At 40.9% G+C, this 17,638-nt stretch overlaps 1 protein-coding gene across 1 annotated transcript in view; it reads left to right on the plus strand.

Moving 5' to 3' along the window:
• RXFP2 (relaxin family peptide receptor 2) overlaps positions 1-17,638 on the plus strand; it is a 63,571-nt gene that overhangs the window by 33,618 nt on the left and 12,315 nt on the right. Inside the window, exons 7-14 of the mRNA XM_088842825.1 lie at positions 2,062-2,133; positions 2,959-3,030; positions 5,042-5,113; positions 6,198-6,269; positions 8,027-8,098; positions 10,659-10,730; positions 15,841-15,912; positions 16,023-16,094. Coding sequence (XP_088698951.1) covers positions 2,062-2,133; positions 2,959-3,030; positions 5,042-5,113; positions 6,198-6,269; positions 8,027-8,098; positions 10,659-10,730; positions 15,841-15,912; positions 16,023-16,094 — 576 coding nt within the window. The remainder of the gene's footprint in view (positions 1-2,061; positions 2,134-2,958; positions 3,031-5,041; positions 5,114-6,197; positions 6,270-8,026; positions 8,099-10,658; positions 10,731-15,840; positions 15,913-16,022; positions 16,095-17,638) is intronic.

Here is a 17,638-nt window from a genome sequence, read left to right on the forward strand (position 1 = left end):
AGGGACCTGGGACTCTAGTTCTCCATGGAGTGCCAGCAAACTGACTAAATAGAAGATTAGAGGCTGTTTATTATTTAAGAAATTGGGAATCTTAACTCATGTCAGTGAAGGCAGATAGACATCAGGTGAGTCGCGCAGATCAAAAGCACAAGGTCAAACTCACAAGGTATGACTGCCCCTATCTCTTCAAGATTAACAGTGTGTGCATAAAATGTACAGTAGTGCACTTTGACTTAATTATCTTGAATGAAATGTCACAGAAATAGCACTAGTTAGGTAGTAAATTTTATATTTAAGAGAAATTTCAAATACACATATTACTGTATACTTTCTCCATTTTCATTTGCTATTGTAATATAATTCACCATATTAACTTTAATGACATCACTCCAGGGACTCCGAAAATGCTAAGATAGATATTGATCTCTTCTGTTTTAGAACTCTAAAGCAAAAGCAGAATTTATGCTACAACGTGAGGCATCTCCTCATAGACACGTTGCATCAGAGAGGGAGGAATGGAATGGCACAAGTTCTTACTGGGTTTCAACTTCCCTTTGTGGCATTGAAATTGATGCATGCCACTGTAGCTGTAATGCTTGTGCTCCGTGACACCCACATTTTCCACATGGTGGCACACAGAGAAAATGATGATATTTGTTTGATTCTGGGGCTAAAAGATGGGTTTGTTAATAACTGGAAGCTAATCTTGGCTTTACTTTGCCACCTTGAGGGCTGAGGGCATCAACCTGCCCGCACACCTGTAACATTCATGACCCAAAGGCTGGGAAGCCCTGGGAGGAATAATCGTGGCATAACAAAATGCAGAGTAGAGCCAAATGCTGAATGAATGAGGCCACGATCTACCCAGAGTTTTGCAGTGAAGCAGCATAACAATAAGAAAGTGTTGTAAAATAGTTTAGGAACCAGGAATTCCCTGGCCATCCAGTGGTTAGGATACTTGAGCTTCCATTGCCGGGGGCACGGGTTCAATCCTGCAAGCCACGTGGCAAACCAAAACCTCAGGAACCAAAACAAATAAAAACAAGAGATAGGGAAGCTACTCAGAGGATTATGCAGACATTAGTAACTATTAATAAAGTGATTATTTCCTGCCTAAATATCTTTAGAAAATATGAATTCAGGGCTAACCTCCCATTGTATAATGAGCACAGGAAATAGAAATTATTTACTCAGATACTCCTGAAAGAGGGCTTCCCAGGTGTCTAAGCAGGAAAGAATCCACCTTCCAAGACAGAAGAAGAGAGTTCAGTCCCTAGGTTGGGAAGATCCCCTGGAGAAGGAAATGGCAACCCACTCCAGTATTCATGCCTGGGAAATCCCATGGACAGAGGAGCCTGGTGGTCTACCATCTATGGGGTCACAAAAGAGTCAGACATGACTTAGAAACTAAAACAAGCAACAAGCTTGTGAAAGTGCTATTATCAAATCCATACGCTCTTGCTAGATTGAGGTTAAGTAGATCATGACCCTGTGAGCTAACAGTGCACTGGTCCCAGTTCAGCCACTTGTGACCTTGAACACCTCTCTAATTTGCTGTGTGCTTCTCACTCTGCATCCTGAAACAGATCAAAGTAAGACTTGCCCTGACCTTTTTTTCATGTGAGTAGAATGAAGAGAAATGAGGAGTTGAAGGTGAAACTCTGGTACTGAAAGAGTGAGGAAGCTCAGCAGTGAGAACCTGGCTGATCTCAGATGACGGGCAACTCCTGCAAGTCAGAGAAGGAAGGTCACCAGGGTGCCAGGTTGCAGAAACAAGACTGGCTCCTTGCTCACACACAATGCGCGGACGTTGCTGGGTTCAAGTCAGAGATGCGGGCATCTCACTGCACGGGTGCTCTCAGAACATCAGGCACTGGCTAGATCCACAGCCTTCTATCACAGGTCGTGTTCCTCCTACCTCCCAATGTGAGACTAGGACTTAGTACTTTATGAGCTGGTTTCACAAGTCATCTTTAGGTGAACAAAGTGGACAGCACATTCAACAACCTAACAAAGTACGAGCACCCTAATCACATGACTCCCCTATCTCATTCCTACCAGATTCCTGCAGCATAACTGTATTACATATATATCCAGGAAAGCATTCTTTGGATTACATAATCTGCAAATACTGTGAGTAACTTTTTTCATAATTATGTCTTGAGTACAACTTTAAGTAAAGATTAAAAGGATAGAATGGTATTTTGTTAAAGACTCGGCTGTGGATATAGAGAAGAGGGAGCAATAGGTTTTCAGAAAGTACCTAGAATAGTTGTTACACTGAAAGAATTACTAAAAAAGAAATTCCTAGTTTTACCAGAAGACAGATATGAAGGCTATCTTTAATCTTGTCTCCTCAAGTTTGGGTCATTTCTACAATATTTTCTCATGTTTTTTCTAACCCTTGCTAACTTCACCTTTATGGGGCTTCCCTGGTGGCTCAGTGGTAAAGAATCCTGCTGCAATGCAGGAGATACAGGTTCGATCCCTGGGTTGAGAAGATCCCCTGGAGGAGGAAAAGGCAACCCAGTCCAGTATTCTTGCCTGGGAAATCCCATGGACAGAGGAGTCTGGTGTGCTACAGTCCATGGGGGTCACAAAGAGTCAGACACAACTTAGTGCATACTTTCTTAAAACAATAGTCTACAAAGGAGGAGAGCTAAAGCAAAAATCACCTCACATGTCTATTCTACCCTTACACGCTAAGGTCATATAATACCCTAGTGCATTGTTTTCGGCCACTTTCCTGGTGCTGGCCCTGGTGCTTGTCACACTGGGCTTGGGGTCATCTGTATCTCCTGGTTGCCCTTGGTTTTCTCCCCCTTTCCCGTCCAGTTGAATGCTGTTGGAGACAGATGTCCATACTTCATAATCGTTAACAGAGGCTCGTGTTCTAATTATATATGACTAAAGAGGAGTATTAAGTTTGCCTCATTGACTCACCCATCCTATTTGCAGATATCTCAACCACAACTGCATTACAACTCTCAGACCTGGAGTCTTCAAAGACTTACATCAGCTGACTTGGCTGTAAGTATTCTAGCTTTTCTTTCTCTGGGATCACAGTCCTAATGATACTCATCAAGGCTCATAGTTTCCATCTATTTATGTATCTTGCTTATCATACCAGTTTTTCTGCTTGTCACATAATCTGGAGCACGTTGCTCTGGCAGTTCAGATCATGGCATGCCAAATGGTAGCTGTGTGAAGAGACATCAGTGCTGTGCTTTCTCAGGTGGGCCTCTGCGCCCAGCGGTGGGCTTGCTTCCTCATCCATCCATCCAGTGTTTACCTGTAACAGGATTCTCAGCCCAGCTCTCTGTTGGCCTTCTGGCTCAGATTTGACTGGGCTGGGAGGGTGGGGTGGGGGGGAGGAGCGGGGTGGAGGAGGGATGGAGGTGTGGGGTTAGTCCTGCGTGTTTTAGAATGTTCGCACCCTCTGTGGTCTCTACCCCACTAGATGTCAATAGTACTGGCTCCCAGAGTTGTGCCAATCAAAAATGTTTCCAGACCATCCCAAATGTCCCTTGGGGAAAAGAGTGCCCTCTGTTGAAAACCACTGACCTAGAAAGTAAGCAAGTTGAGGACTTTTTTGATTTCTAGAGAATGTATAGAAACAACTGAAAACATGAGAGCTTGTAGTGTTTCATCACTTACCTGCTGAGCCACCAGCTTGGGGAGTCTTTTATCAGAGGTCCACATTTTCATCAGGGAAGATGAACAAAGGGCAGTTAGAAGGCTGTGTCAGTTTTCCCATTTTCTCTAGGTCAGCCTGGTCCAGAGGAAAACCCAGGACTTCAGTTTCCTCCAGATCCTTGTGTATGCCATAGCCCTGTGCTTTATGTTCCAGTCAATTTTTTTAATCTCCTAGGCCTCTTTTTCCTCATCTTTATTTTTTTTTCCTAATGCCATTTTTTAATTAAACTTTTTATTTTGTATTGGAGTATAGCCAATTAACAATGTTGTGATGGTTTCAGATGAACAGCGAAGGGACTCAGTCATACATACACAGGTATCCATTCTCCCCCAAACTCCCCTCCCATCCAGGCTGACTCATAACATTAAACAGAGTTCCCTGTGCTATACAGTAGGTCCTTGTTGGTTATCCATTTTAAATATAATGACTGCATTGACTATAGCCCCCCAGGCTCCTCTGTCCATGGGGTTCTCCATGCAAGAATACTGGAGTGGGTTGCCATGCCCTCCTCCAGGGGATCTTCCTGGCCCAGGGATTGAACCTGCATCTCCTGCATTGCAGCAAGATTCTTTACCGCTGAGCCACCAGGGAAGCCCCTTAAATATAGCAGTGTAAACTATAATTATAATTCCTTTTTTTCTAAGAGGGATGTTGTGAGAATTATATATGTAAAGTGCCATATGCAAAATACTTGTCATATAGTAGGTGTTCAGAGAGCTTCCTTCTCAGAATCCTACCCTCAGATTCTTCCGAGAGTAAGGGGAAATAGTACCTGGCTTTGAAGGCAACAAGAGAAAGGAAGTCATATTTCCCCTTACGGTAATTTTTTCCTAGGAAAATACCATATAGAGTTTAAGACAGTGATTTGAATTTGTAAATCTTTTCACTCTTTCACCCTCAAAGCTCCCAATAAGTTTGTTTGCATTCATTTAAATTCCATGAGACTAAGGAATCACTTCCTAAGAATTTTTTTTTCATTCATTCTTCATTCAGTCAATCAGTAGGTCAAAGCATTTATGGAGCCCATAATCAGCCAGTAAATAAGTACAGCTTGTCCGGATCCATGTATCTAGAGGCGGAGGGTCTTAAGTCCAATGGGAGGTAGATGAAGGGAATGAAGACCACCAGGATGGACTTGATAAGTGCTGGGGGCTTGGAGGAAAGGGCTTCTCCAACCACAGTGGAGAGGAAAAGCTATCTAAGACACATGAGCCAAGTGCGGATAGACTGGAAGGAGGAGAGCAGGTGTTGGGGGAGGCAGGATTGACATGACCTTTTATTTCTTCCTGGTTGTATTTCACAAACGTCTCTAACATTGGAAATGTTTGTTATGTGTTTTGTCAGAATTCTAGATGACAATCCCATAAGCAGAATTTCACAGCGGTTGTTTACTGGATTAAATTCCTTGTTTTTCTTGTAAGTATTCATCTACCTTTCAATCCATCTGTCTATGAATTGCAATGACATCTAAAACTAGCTTACAAAAAAGAGCTTTAAGAAAATCAAGCCTCTAAGATTTCTATTTGTCAAAACATTTCCTGTATTTCAAGCCACAATTACTGTTGCTACTTCCTGGCCATGGCTCATGGCATATTTTAAGCCTACCAGTTCATTTCCTTTTGATCTCCTTTCATTCCTTTTAGTTTTAAGGCATGTTTTTATTTGCCATGGTTGACCAAAGATAGTATTCATTTTTATCTTTTTACTACATTTAAATCTGTCAGAATCTCCCCAGAGTTCAGCTCCAACTACATTTTTTAACAAAGGAAAATGTGCCTTTTTCTCCGCAAGAGTCACTAAAAATTCCAAAATCTTTGTTTTAGCAACTAAACTTTTCTCATCATTACATTTTTGGTGTTTATTAATAGACTGGGATGGTTTATCAGCAAGGGATTATTATGCTCCTTTACATCTGATCATATAACATCGTTAATTTTCCATTTGTGAAAAGCAATATCATACATTTCCATTTGTGAAATGGGATATCAGAATATCATAAATTAATCGTGCAACTTAATGTTCTCATGAGTTGTCTTCTACCCCAAATGTCCCCCCTCCCCACTGTCATCACTTCTTAGATTTAATGCAGTTTCCAATGTGATCTTTTAATGTCATAAATGATTAGCGTTTCTCTTAAGGTGAAACTTTGGATGTATGATGCTGGAAATGATCGTAGCTTTGAAGTTTACAAGGAAAATTACCATGAACTTCAAAACTATTACCCAATATACTTTAGTTTCATCTCACAAAGTCATACTGTTTCAAATTTATTCCTAGGCTATGTACCACACTTACACATTCATAGTTTTTCTGACATCTGCTCCCTTATCCATGCCACGTGTGTATCTAGAGACCATTTTGAAGGGGTAGTTATGTTTATGGTTTTCACCCTAATATATTGATTTTAACATGCAAGTTTCCCAGTTGTGGAAATAGTGAAAACACCGTCCCAAAAGTGGCATGTCATTTTGTTTCTAATCAACCTCTTCTGCATGTAAAGGTCCATGGTGAACAACCACTTACAAGTCCTTCCCAAGCAGATGTGCGCCCAAATGCCTCAGCTCAACTGGATGTGAGTACAAGCTTAGTGGCTGATTTATTAATCAACCAGATTCAGAAAGCTAGCCCTGCAGTCAATTCAAAGTTACACAGAGAGCTCATCTGTGCTTTTCTTTCTAAAACCAAAATCTGATCATGTTCCTTCCTGGCTTAAATCCGTTTTATATATACTTTTATATATTTGGTTGTGCTGGATCTTTGACACTGCACTCAGACTTTCTCTAGTTGCAGCATGCAGGGGGCTCCTCTCGTGGCAGTGGCCTCTCTCATGTGGACCACGGGCTCCAGAGGACAGGCTCACTGGTTGCGGTGCACGGGCTTAGCTGTTACACAGCATGTGGAATCTTCTTGGATCAGGGATTGAACCCATGTCTCCTGCATTGGCTGGAGGATTCTTATCCGCTGTGCCACCAGGGAAGTTGTATTTGAACTTTCAAGGGACCACAGTGTTTATTTGTAATCACTATATTTTAAGAGTGAAAAAAAAAAATTGAGTTCCCGCAAGTCCTCCAAGATGGTTTAAAATAGGATTTTATATTAAGGGTAAGTTAATTAATGACAGTGTAGACATTTGAAACATTAAACATCAGATGTTCTAAGATGCAAAAAGTAAAATAGGATTTTAAAGGCAATACAAAGGAATTGGTAATTTTAGTGTGAGTATGAGGAAGGTTCGGAGGCAGCAATATAGCTACTGATTTGACCTGGAAGACCGTAAGAGGGCGATCATAAAAAGAATTAGGAGACTTGGCAGAACAGCCGACCCTCTCATTCCTTGGCACTGCTGGAAGCGGTCATGTCAGAGTGTTCCCGAGGTTGTTCCCTGACGACGTGGGTGCTGCTGTCATAAGGTTCACCTGACAGGATGTAACCTCTCCCCTAGTGCTACTCCAGCGTCAGCAGGCATCACAAATAGCTCAGGGACTTCAGATAGACGGCTGGACCTCAGTCCTAGGGCTTCTGATTTAGTAGGTCTGGGTAGAGCCTGGGAATCTGAACTTTTGACAAGCTCCCATGTGATGCTGAGGCTTGGTCCTGGGCACCCTTGGAGCCCCACTGCTTTCAGTGTCAGCACCACAGAGGGAGGTAGAAAGAACGGACATTTTCTATCACATGGCTTGGAGTTTGCATCCTGACTCTGGCATCCAGTATTTGGAAGGCAAACTAGACTGAGTTTCTCCTTCAGCAAAACAGAGACACAAATATCCACCTGATGTTGGGAGGACATGAGAATTTAACCATCTGTGATGCCATGGCTGAGTGTCTAGGAATCCGACTCAGGCAGATCTGAGTTAGAGGGTCAGTTCTACCACTCAGTAGCTGTGCAGCCACAAGAAAAGTGAATTTCCAAAGTCCTCAGATTCCTCAAATTATTACCTCAAATGGGAGGTAATAATGCCAGCTTCTCAGGAGGGTGTGTTATGCATGCAGAACAGCACCTGACACTGTGAAAGCCCAATTAATGGAGTTGCTACTATTATGGTGGCAGCATTATGAGAATTAATAGCATGATATCCAGCACAGAGAAACATTCACTAAATAGTGGGCTGCCCTTTGGCTCAGTTTTTTTTTTTAAGTTCTAGCATTAATTGGAAGGGGAAAAGAAGCAGAATATTAATTATACTGACCATGCAATAATTAGGAGGAAAACCGAAAAAAATGGAATGAAGTAAAAATAAAGTTTGAACTGTTACATCACCGACAAATGGCTTTAAACATATGATTTGTGCAGAAACATTTAAAAAAAAAATTTCCCTCCATGCCTTTTAGGGATTTGGAAGGCAACGGGATAAAATTCCTCACGAATTCCACCTTTCTGTCGTGCAGTTCTCTCACAGTGCTGTAAGTATACAATGGTGAATGAGGGGAAATCTAGCAGCTTTGAAAATCAAAAGAAAACATTGACAAGGAATTTCAAAGTATTTTTTTTTACAGCCTTGGTCTGAAACTACAGTACTGGAAAATGCACACATGGACGGTGGGGCCAAGCCTTATGATTAGCTGCCAACCATTTACTCTTCTTTCTGAAGGCAGTCATTTCTGCGCAATCTCCCAGCTGACCTGGTACCATGGTCACCAAGGAAATGAGATAATGTGTGTGAAAGTGCTTAGTGTTGATGCCAGTGACACATCACTTAATATCTCTCTCTTTAAAGAAAAAAAAAGTTTATTCTAAAGAGAAGAATTTCTAACATATTCTGGTTGGTCAAAGATTCTGATTGCTATTTTGTGTTTTTTATGAGGGCAGGAAGGCAGATGGCTCGGTTAATTGGTACATTTGCGTGGTAAGCTTAAAAACACAAAAATGTGTTTTTGCTTTCATCACAGTTCTCCATATATTGTTCAGTTCAGTTCAGTCGCTCAGTCATGTCCGACTCTCCACGACCCCATGAATCACAGCACGCCAGGCGTCCCTGTCCATCACCAACTCCCGGAGTTCACTCAAACTCATGTCCACAGAGTTGGTGATGCCATCCAGCCATCTCATTCTCGGTCATCCCCTTCTCCTCCTACCCCCAACCTTTCCCAGCATCAGAGTCTTTTCCAGTGAGTCAACCCGTCGCATGAGGTGGCCAAAGTATTGCAGTTTCAGCTTTAGCATCAGTCCTTCCAATGAACACCCAGGACTGATCTTCTTTAGAATGGACTGGTTGGATCTCCTTGCAGTCCAAGGGACTCTCAAGAGTCTTCTCCAGCACCACAGTTCAAAAGCATCAATTCTTTGGTGATCAGCTTTCTTCACAGTCCAACTCTCACATCCATACATGACCACAGGAAAAACCATAGCCTTGACTAGACGGACCTTTGTTGGCAAAGTAATGTCTCTGCTTTTTAATATACTATCAAGGTTGGTCATAACTTTCCTTCCAAGGAGTAAGCGTCTTTTAATTTCATGGCTGCAGTCAGCATCTGCAGTGATTTTGGAGCCCCCAAAAATAAAGTCTGACACTGTTTCCACTGTTTTTCCATCTGTTTCCCATGAGGTGATGTGACCAGATGCCATGATCTTTGTTTTCTGAAGTTGAGCTTCAAGCCAACCTTTTCACTCTCCTCTTTCACTTTCATCAAGAGGCTTTTTAGTTCCTCTTCACTTTCTGCCATAAGGGTAGTGTCATCTGCGTATCTGAGGTTATTGATATTTCTCCCAGCAATCTTAATTCCAGCTTGTGCTTCTTCCAGCCCAGCGTTCCTCATGATGTACTCTGCATATAAGTTAAATAAGCGAGGTGACAATATACAACCTTAACGTACTCCTTTTCCTATTTGGAACCAGGCTGTTGTTCCATGTCCAGTTCTGACTGTTGCTTCCTGACCTGCATACAGGTTTCTCAAGAGGCAGGTCAGGTGGTCTGGTATGCCCATCTCTTAGTGCTTAGTAATGTTTGTTGCTTGATGGGTAGTTGGAAAAGGAAAATCATTGTTTATCCATTTGTGGTAGTCCAGCCACTTTTCTCCGACAGACTAAGAGACAAAGCTATTGCCAGGTTGAAAATTAATCAATCAGATTGAAGATCAGCATACTCAGTAAGGAAAGAGGGTGTCTCACATAGGAGATGGGTAATGAGAGAGAGCGCTGGAAAACTAAATGAATGACACCCATGCCTTCTATTTCATAGCTCCATGTAGCTTTTGAGTCACCTTCATACTCATTTGGTGACTTCCCTGGTGGCTCAGATGGTAAAGCGTCTGCCTACAATGCGGAAGACCCGGGTTCGATCCCTGGGTTGGGAAGATCCTCTGGAGAAGGAAATGACAGCCCACTCCAGTACTCTTGCCATGGACGGACAGCATGGTAGGCTACAGTCCATGGGGTAGCAAAGAGTCAGACATGAATGAGAGACATCATTTTCACACTCATTATCTCATTTGTTAACACCTCTGTAAGGTGGTCAGTCTCCGACCTCCTCTTTTTTGCCATTTGTCCTGGAGGATTCCATTTCAAACAGAGGAAATGTAAAACCACTGTTCCCCCACCCCCAATTTAAAATCCATTTGTGGCCCAAATGGGGTTGGCTCACACTTTGCTCTTTCTGGCCTTCTTCTTCTAAGGAAGGTGCCCTGCTCAAAGATCCTCTCGAAGTCTTCTCTGAGAATCATTAACAGGGCCCAAATTTGGCATTCCATGTGTGTATGTTGGGAAAAAAAAAGCTTTCTGAAATAATCAGAATCCAAACAAAGTGCAGCTCTGTAGCCCACGCTTGGCGCCTCAAGTTCCTTGTGGCAGCATGTCCTGGAGCCAGCGAGTGTATGGAGACACTGTCAGTGAGAAACTGCCGCACTCCAGAACATGCCTCGCCTTGAGGTTTATTAAATTACAGCCAGATCAATGGCATCTCCCAATGAGAACTGATTACTACAGCAGACTCAGACCAACAGTGCTGACTCTCACCATGTCTTACAGGTTTCTGCCTAGAAATCAAATTGGTTTTGTTCCAGAGAAGACATTTTCTTCATTAAAAAATTTAGGAGAACTGTAAGTAGCATTGTCTACTAGGAAAAATATGATTGCTTCTTCAAGATTACAAATCGAAATGACTAGTGAGACTGCTTTTTCACTAGTAGCAATCAAAATCCTGTAGACTGATATTCAAAATCAATTAAGAAAACCAGCACTATCCTGAAAACAAAATCAGACAGTGGGCTTGATATGGATTTAGCCTACTCTGATTTCCCTGCCTGTTTTCTTTGGGTGATTTCATATATGTGTGTTTGGGAGTAAATGAGTTTTCCATGGCCCCTTAAACTCACAGATAGTATCTCTGACAGCTGGAGTACAATTAATTCTCAGTTGAAGTTTGCTGAATGAATAACAGACTGACTGAAATAATATTAATTAGCTATAACTAAACAAAGGAATGAACATGCTTATTATCCCTTAAGAATTTATGACTTCTAGAACAAATGAAGCAGAAATGTCTAGAAAGAGGATTAGGCTCATTGCAAAATATTCAGAGAGCTCATGTACACTTTTGCATTCAAACATATATTTTGTAGATCTAAGCCTTTTGAAAATCATCTGTCTTGCTATTAATTCATTGCTGCCCACAAAGCAGGGCATCACTGGAGTTTAAAATTGTCTGTGAAATTACAAATAGGGTAGAGATCTCCTCCTCCTGATCTGAAGTCTAAAAAATGGAAATCCATTTCTTAATCATCTTCTCCCCCATTCTTTATACCATGTTTTAAAGTCCAGAAAGGACTGAGAAATATAGTTCAGTAGAGTAATTTGAAAAACACTTATGAATAAGATAATTTAATCTAATAATGAGCATCATAAACCAAACCCACAAATATTTATTAAGTGTTACAAAGTACAAAGCACTGTATTAGAACTAAAATGCTATCATTTTATGGCAAAAAATAAAAGATAGCTCACTCCTTTCTCACAGAGGAATTCCTAATCAGACCTTAGAGGATGGATGTGGATTTTTATTATAGGAGTGAGATGGAGGAGTAACCCAGGACAAACAAAAATGTGTTTTTATACAAATTTAAGAAAACAGTGGTATGAAGTCCACATTCGGGAGATTTTCCTAATCCTCTTCTTATCCTACACTTAGACGAAGCGCTCCCTCAAAAGAAGAGCCTAATTAAGAGATGCTAGTTTTCCTTTTTTTTAGTGCCACCAGTAATTCATTCCAATCCAGACAGCATCAGCATGATGGAAGAAATTCAGAACTCAATAGAATGAACTTGAGCAGGGCATTTATATTTCTTAAGCTGACAAAAATGTTAGATAATTTTACTGTGCCTTCATGATGATAAACCCCTCCTGGAGAGGAGTAAGGCCACTTAGGTGAGATCACTCAGATCCTTTTCACGCAGAAGACTACTTTATTTTTCAAGGTAGCACTTTGCAGGACGTTTTCTAGGTGTATGAGGTCATCGTCCTCTTGCTCTGTTGTCGGGCTCCCTCTGATCTGTGCACACCTGAGGCTTTCCTCTGAGCCACGACCCACATATGCTCCTTGCACCTGGAGCACCAGACCAGAACACCAGCTGGCAGGCTGTCTACACATGGATGTCATGACAGCACCACAGAAGCCATCTTTTAAAGTTAATTTACAGATGACCCGTACCCCACAGCTTGCTTCTTCCCCTCGACGCTCCCGTCTTAGTCAAATGATCATTCTTTCTGGCAGCCTGGCTGGAAGACTGCTCCCTTCCTTCTACCCCTCTTGACATTTGATATCCTATCAACCCATGAGTCCTGCCAGTGCCTCCTTAAACCCTCAGCAGTTCTCTCCTGCTCCAGGGTCAGAGGTCCCCCTCCTCTCAATCTCCGCCTTTTCATTTTATCTTTCATTCTTCTAACAGAATTACCATACCGTAACCCAGAGCATATTTTGCCACTGTCCTGTTTAATTTTCTCCCTGCTTGTTGCCTGCAAAAAGGCAAAGTCTTTAATGAGGCTCTCAAACATTAATGTTCAGAGGAATCACAGGGGATGCTGGCTTTAAATGCATATTACCAGGCCCCTTCCAGAGATTCAGGTGTGATGGTTATGGAATGGCCCCAGGAAGGTACTCTTTTTACAAGCATCCTTGACTCAGATGCCTGAACTGTACTCCGAGACATGCTGCTTTGGGAAGCATTCTCAGCCTCCCCATTTTGTCTCCATGCTCTTTTCTGGGCTCACCTCCTCTATGTCTGCCCATCCTTTCTATCCCCCATCCACGCTAGACCACTTACTGACTCCTGATGGTGTCACTGACTTTTAGCATCTGTCCTCTGGTCCCGCTTCATCCTCACCTGAAGAAAACCTGCTCTCCTTTGACTCCACCTATACAAATCATCAGTTCAGTCGCTCAGTCATATCTGACTCTTTGGAACGCCATGGACTGCAGCACACCAGGCTTCCCTGTCCATCACCAACTCCTGAAGCTTACTCAAACTCATGGTCACAGAGTCGGTGATGCCATCCAACCATCCCATCCTCTATAGTCCCCTTCTCCTCCCACCTTCAATCTTTCCTAGCATCAGGGTCTTTTCCAGTGACTCAGTTCTTCGTATCAGGTGGTCAAGGCCAAAGTGTTGGAGTTTCAGCTTCAGCATCAGTCCTTCCAATAAATATTCAGAACTGACTTCCTTTAGGATGGACTGGTTGGATCTCCTTGCAGTCCAAGGGACTCTCAAGAGTCTTCTCCAACACCACAGTTCAAAAGCATCAATTCTTCAGTGCTGCTCAACTTTCTTTGTAGTCCAACTATTACATCCATACGTGACTACTGGAAAAACCATAGCTTTGACTAGATGGACCTTTGCTGGCAAAGTAATGTCTCTGCTTTTTAATATGCTGTCTAGATTGGTCATAGCTTTTCTTCCAAGGAGCAAGCATCTTTTAATTTCATACTGCAGTCACCATCTGCAGTGATTTTAGAGCCAAAAAAATAAGAGTCTGCCACTGTTTCCACTGTTTCCCCAACTATTTGTCATGAAGTGATGGGACCGGATGCCATGATCTTAGTTTTCTGAATGTTGAGTTTTAAGCCAACTTTTTCACTCTCCCCTTTCACTTTCATCAGGAGTCTCTTTAGTTCTTCTTTGTTTTCTGCCTTGAGGGTGGTGTCATCTGCATATCTGAGGTTAATGATATTTCTCCTGGCATCCCTGATTCCAGCTTGTGTTTCATCCAGCCCAGAGTTTCTTATGATGTACTCTGCATATAAGAGATCTCCAGTGTTTCCCATTCTATTGTTTTCCTCTATTTCTTTGCACTGATCACTGAGAAAGGCTTTCTAATCTCTCCTTGCTATTCTCTGGAACTCTGCATTCAAATGGGTATATTGTTCTTTTTCTCCTTTGCCTTTTGCATCTTTTCTTTTCTCAGCTATTGTAAGGCCTCCTCAGACAACCATTTTGCCTTTTTGCATTTCTTTTTCTTGGGGATGGTCTTGATCCCTGCCTCCTTTACAATGTCATGAACCTCCATCCATTACTCTTCAGGCACTCTGTCCATCAGATCTAATCCCTTGAATCTATTTGTCACTTCCACTGTATAATCATAAGGGATTTGATTTAGGTCATACCTGAATGGTCTAGTGGTTTTCCCTACTTTCTTCTAATTTGGCAATGAAGGGTTCATGATCTGAGCCACTGTCTACTCCCAGTCTTGTTTTTGCTGACTGTATAGAGCTTCTCCATCTTTGGCTGCAAAGAATATAATCAATCTGATTTTGGTGTCGACCATCTGGTGATGTCCATGTGTAGAGTCTTCTCTTGTGTTGTTGGAAGAGGGTGTTTGCTATGACCAGTGAGTTCTCTTGGCAAAATTCTATTAGCCTTTGCCCTGCTTCATTTTGTACTCCAGGGCCAAATTTGCCTGTTACACCTGGTATTTCTTGACTTCCTACTTTTGCATTCCAGTCCCTTATAATGAAAAGGACATATTTTTTTGGTGTTAGTTCTAGAAGGTCTTGTAGGTCTTCATAGAACCATTCAACTTCAACTTCTTCAGCATTACTAGTCGGGGCATAGACTTGGATTACTGTGATATTGAATGATTTGCCTTGGAAAAGAACAGAGATCATTCTGTCATTTTTGAGATTGTATCCAAGTACTTCATTTTGGACTCTTTTGTTGACTATGAATGCTATTCTACTTCTAAGGGATTCTACAAATCATTAAACTTTGCTCAAACACTTTATAATTTCCCAGACCAAGTTTGATGAGTCCTTCCTCTGTTTTTCATCTGTACTTCCGTAATAGCCCTTGTTTCTTCCTTTTCTTATTTTATAATCTAGTTTTTTAAAGTCTAAGGTTTTTTAGAGAAAGCATTTTCACAGTTTTTATTTGTAACTCCCATATATCCATCAGGAGCACCATAGCATCAGAAACAGAACTTTTGTTTGACTCCTAGGCAATTTCACATTTGTTTCACTTTTAACACCTTCTCTGGCTCAGAAGGATATTTTGGCCTCTTAAAGATTCCTGATTCCTTCTTTACCCTGACAGATCTTGTTTTCACATTCTCTAGAAATACTTCCCTGTGATTCTTTCTGGATTGGAAAGACCTATTAGAGTCAGATCTAAATTCTCAATTTCTTCTAAATAAAAAAAAATAGTACCATGTAAAAATAGACGAAAAATGTGTGAACTTATCCATTCAGGATCTTCTGGGTGGATATTACATGGTCAAAACTCTTAGTGGAAATGCAAAATAAGTAGAAGACACTGGTCTTGACCTCAGAAAACTTCTAATGTAGTTGGGTAAACAAGATATCACGTATGTGAACCAAATAGGAATCGTAGAAACAATGAATGGTTGAAGGTACAAAAAGTACCTAAAACATAGGAAACTAATGAAGGTAGACCTTGAAGCTAGGTTGGGAATGTGTTGGAGAGAAGCTGAGAGGAAATTCCAGACTGGAACTGGATAAGCAAAATGTCACACGTCTGAAAGTGGTGGAAAACATACCCATTTGGCTGAATCACATGGCTTAGTTGTGTAACAAGCTCTCAGGTTGGTTAAAGTGGATTGTATTTTCTGTTATGTCAAACGGGATGATGACAGTTGTGAGGAGTAACAACTATGGCATTTATTTTCATTGTAATTGCTTTGTGTTTTTCACTGTCACCAACAGGGACCTGTCAAGCAATATGATATCGGAGCTACCACCCCACATTTTCAAAGACCTGAAGTGTCTACAGAAACTGTAAGTTCTTCTTCCCACCCCCGTCATCAGAGTTAAATGGCAACATCTTGAGTTTCCAAAATAATAACATCCTGATGCTTCTTTCCTCCTCCCTTCTAATGGTACAAAAGGAATCTGTCGTCCAATCCTCTTTTGTATCTCCACAAGAGCCAGTTTGGAAGTCTTAAACAACTTCAGTCTTTGTAAGTGAAATGTAACAGTACGTTGATTGTGATGTTAGTGGGTTGCTTTACTCAGAACCACATTTATTTATAAATGAGTGTTTGGCACACAGGAGAGCTTTTACTGTGAGCATGCATTCTCAGACAGTTGTGAATATCATGGTTATCGAATGACAACACAATCTCATTTTTTACCATTCAGTGTATAAAGACCATTTCTGGGTTTGAAGCTACACATAGCTCCTTCCCGAAAACCGGATTCCCATGGAAAAATCTCATTTTACAGTTCTCACAAAGATTTAAATTTGCAATAGCTTCATCACTAATTAGTTGGTTAAAAAAAAAATTTTTTTTAAGACTTTTATTTTTTCCCTTTCTTCTTTCCTACAACAATTTACTTGATATCAATCTGCAGAGCCTGCTTTTTACTTTTCAATCAGTAAATAAAAAATTACTCCACAAATATGAACATTCAGACAATTAATACTGTTTAGTGTTTTACAATTTCAAATGTATTAGATTTCAAATGGTGCCAAGAACTCTGCCAGTTATTCTTAGAACCTCATCAATTCCTTTCCAATAAACAGCCATTGTTGATCAAAGCTTTTTTTTGTCCCCCACAAAGGACATACTACCTTACCTGATCTCAGCCAAAAGCTTTTGTTCATTTAATTCCAAAAACCAATCCTTAATACCACTTTTTATTCTTGCTAAATAGTTTTCTATTGGAAATTAATACAAGATTTAGATTCTCTCTCAGTAGGTATTAGTGAACATCCAGTGATGAAAAAGTCTTGGTTCCTACTCTCAAGAAGCTAGAATATTAAACATATATATGCATATATATATAGGAAGCATATGCTTATATGTATATTTATGTGTATATGTATGTGTGTGTGTGTGTATATATATATATATATATATATGCTCCCCTGGTGGCTCAGATTGTAAAGAATCCTCCTGCAATGGACCTGAGTTCAATTCCTGGGTTGGGAACGTTCCCTAGAGAAGGGAATGACTATGCACTCCAGTATCCTTGCCTAGAGAATTCCATAGACAGAGGAGCCTGGTGGGCTATAGTCCATGAGGTCGCAGAGTCAGACACAACTGAGCGACTAACATGATGATGATGATATATATGTATTACATAAATATGTATATATAATACATTGTTCTTAAGTATAAGAACAGACCTGAGAATGTGGACCAAATGATCTTCCCTTCACTCACCACAATTCTAAAAACCAAAATATTATTACACATCCTGCCTTTCTGAAAGGTAATTCTAAGTAGTAACTATTTACTCCATATGTCTCTTTCTTCTTTTCTTTCTTATTGCTTAATTTCCTATTCTCTAAAGATTCATTTACACATTTATTTTACAAACATTTATTGGCCAACTTAATCATAGCACTGTCTTGGGCACTCAGTATACAGTAGCCTCTGCTCTTTTGAAAACTACAGGCCATTCACCAAATAATCACATAACCCGTGTAATGGTGAAGCTGTAAGTCCAAAAGAAAGCTAGAGATCAAAAGAATGAAAAGAGAGAAAAATTCTTTAGA

The sequence above is a fragment of the Moschus berezovskii genome, chromosome 13, assembly GCF_049115385.1.
Source record: "Moschus berezovskii isolate FMDL1 chromosome 13, NW_MosBer_1.0, whole genome shotgun sequence".
Classification (NCBI taxonomy): Eukaryota; Metazoa; Chordata; class Mammalia; order Artiodactyla; family Moschidae; genus Moschus; species Moschus berezovskii.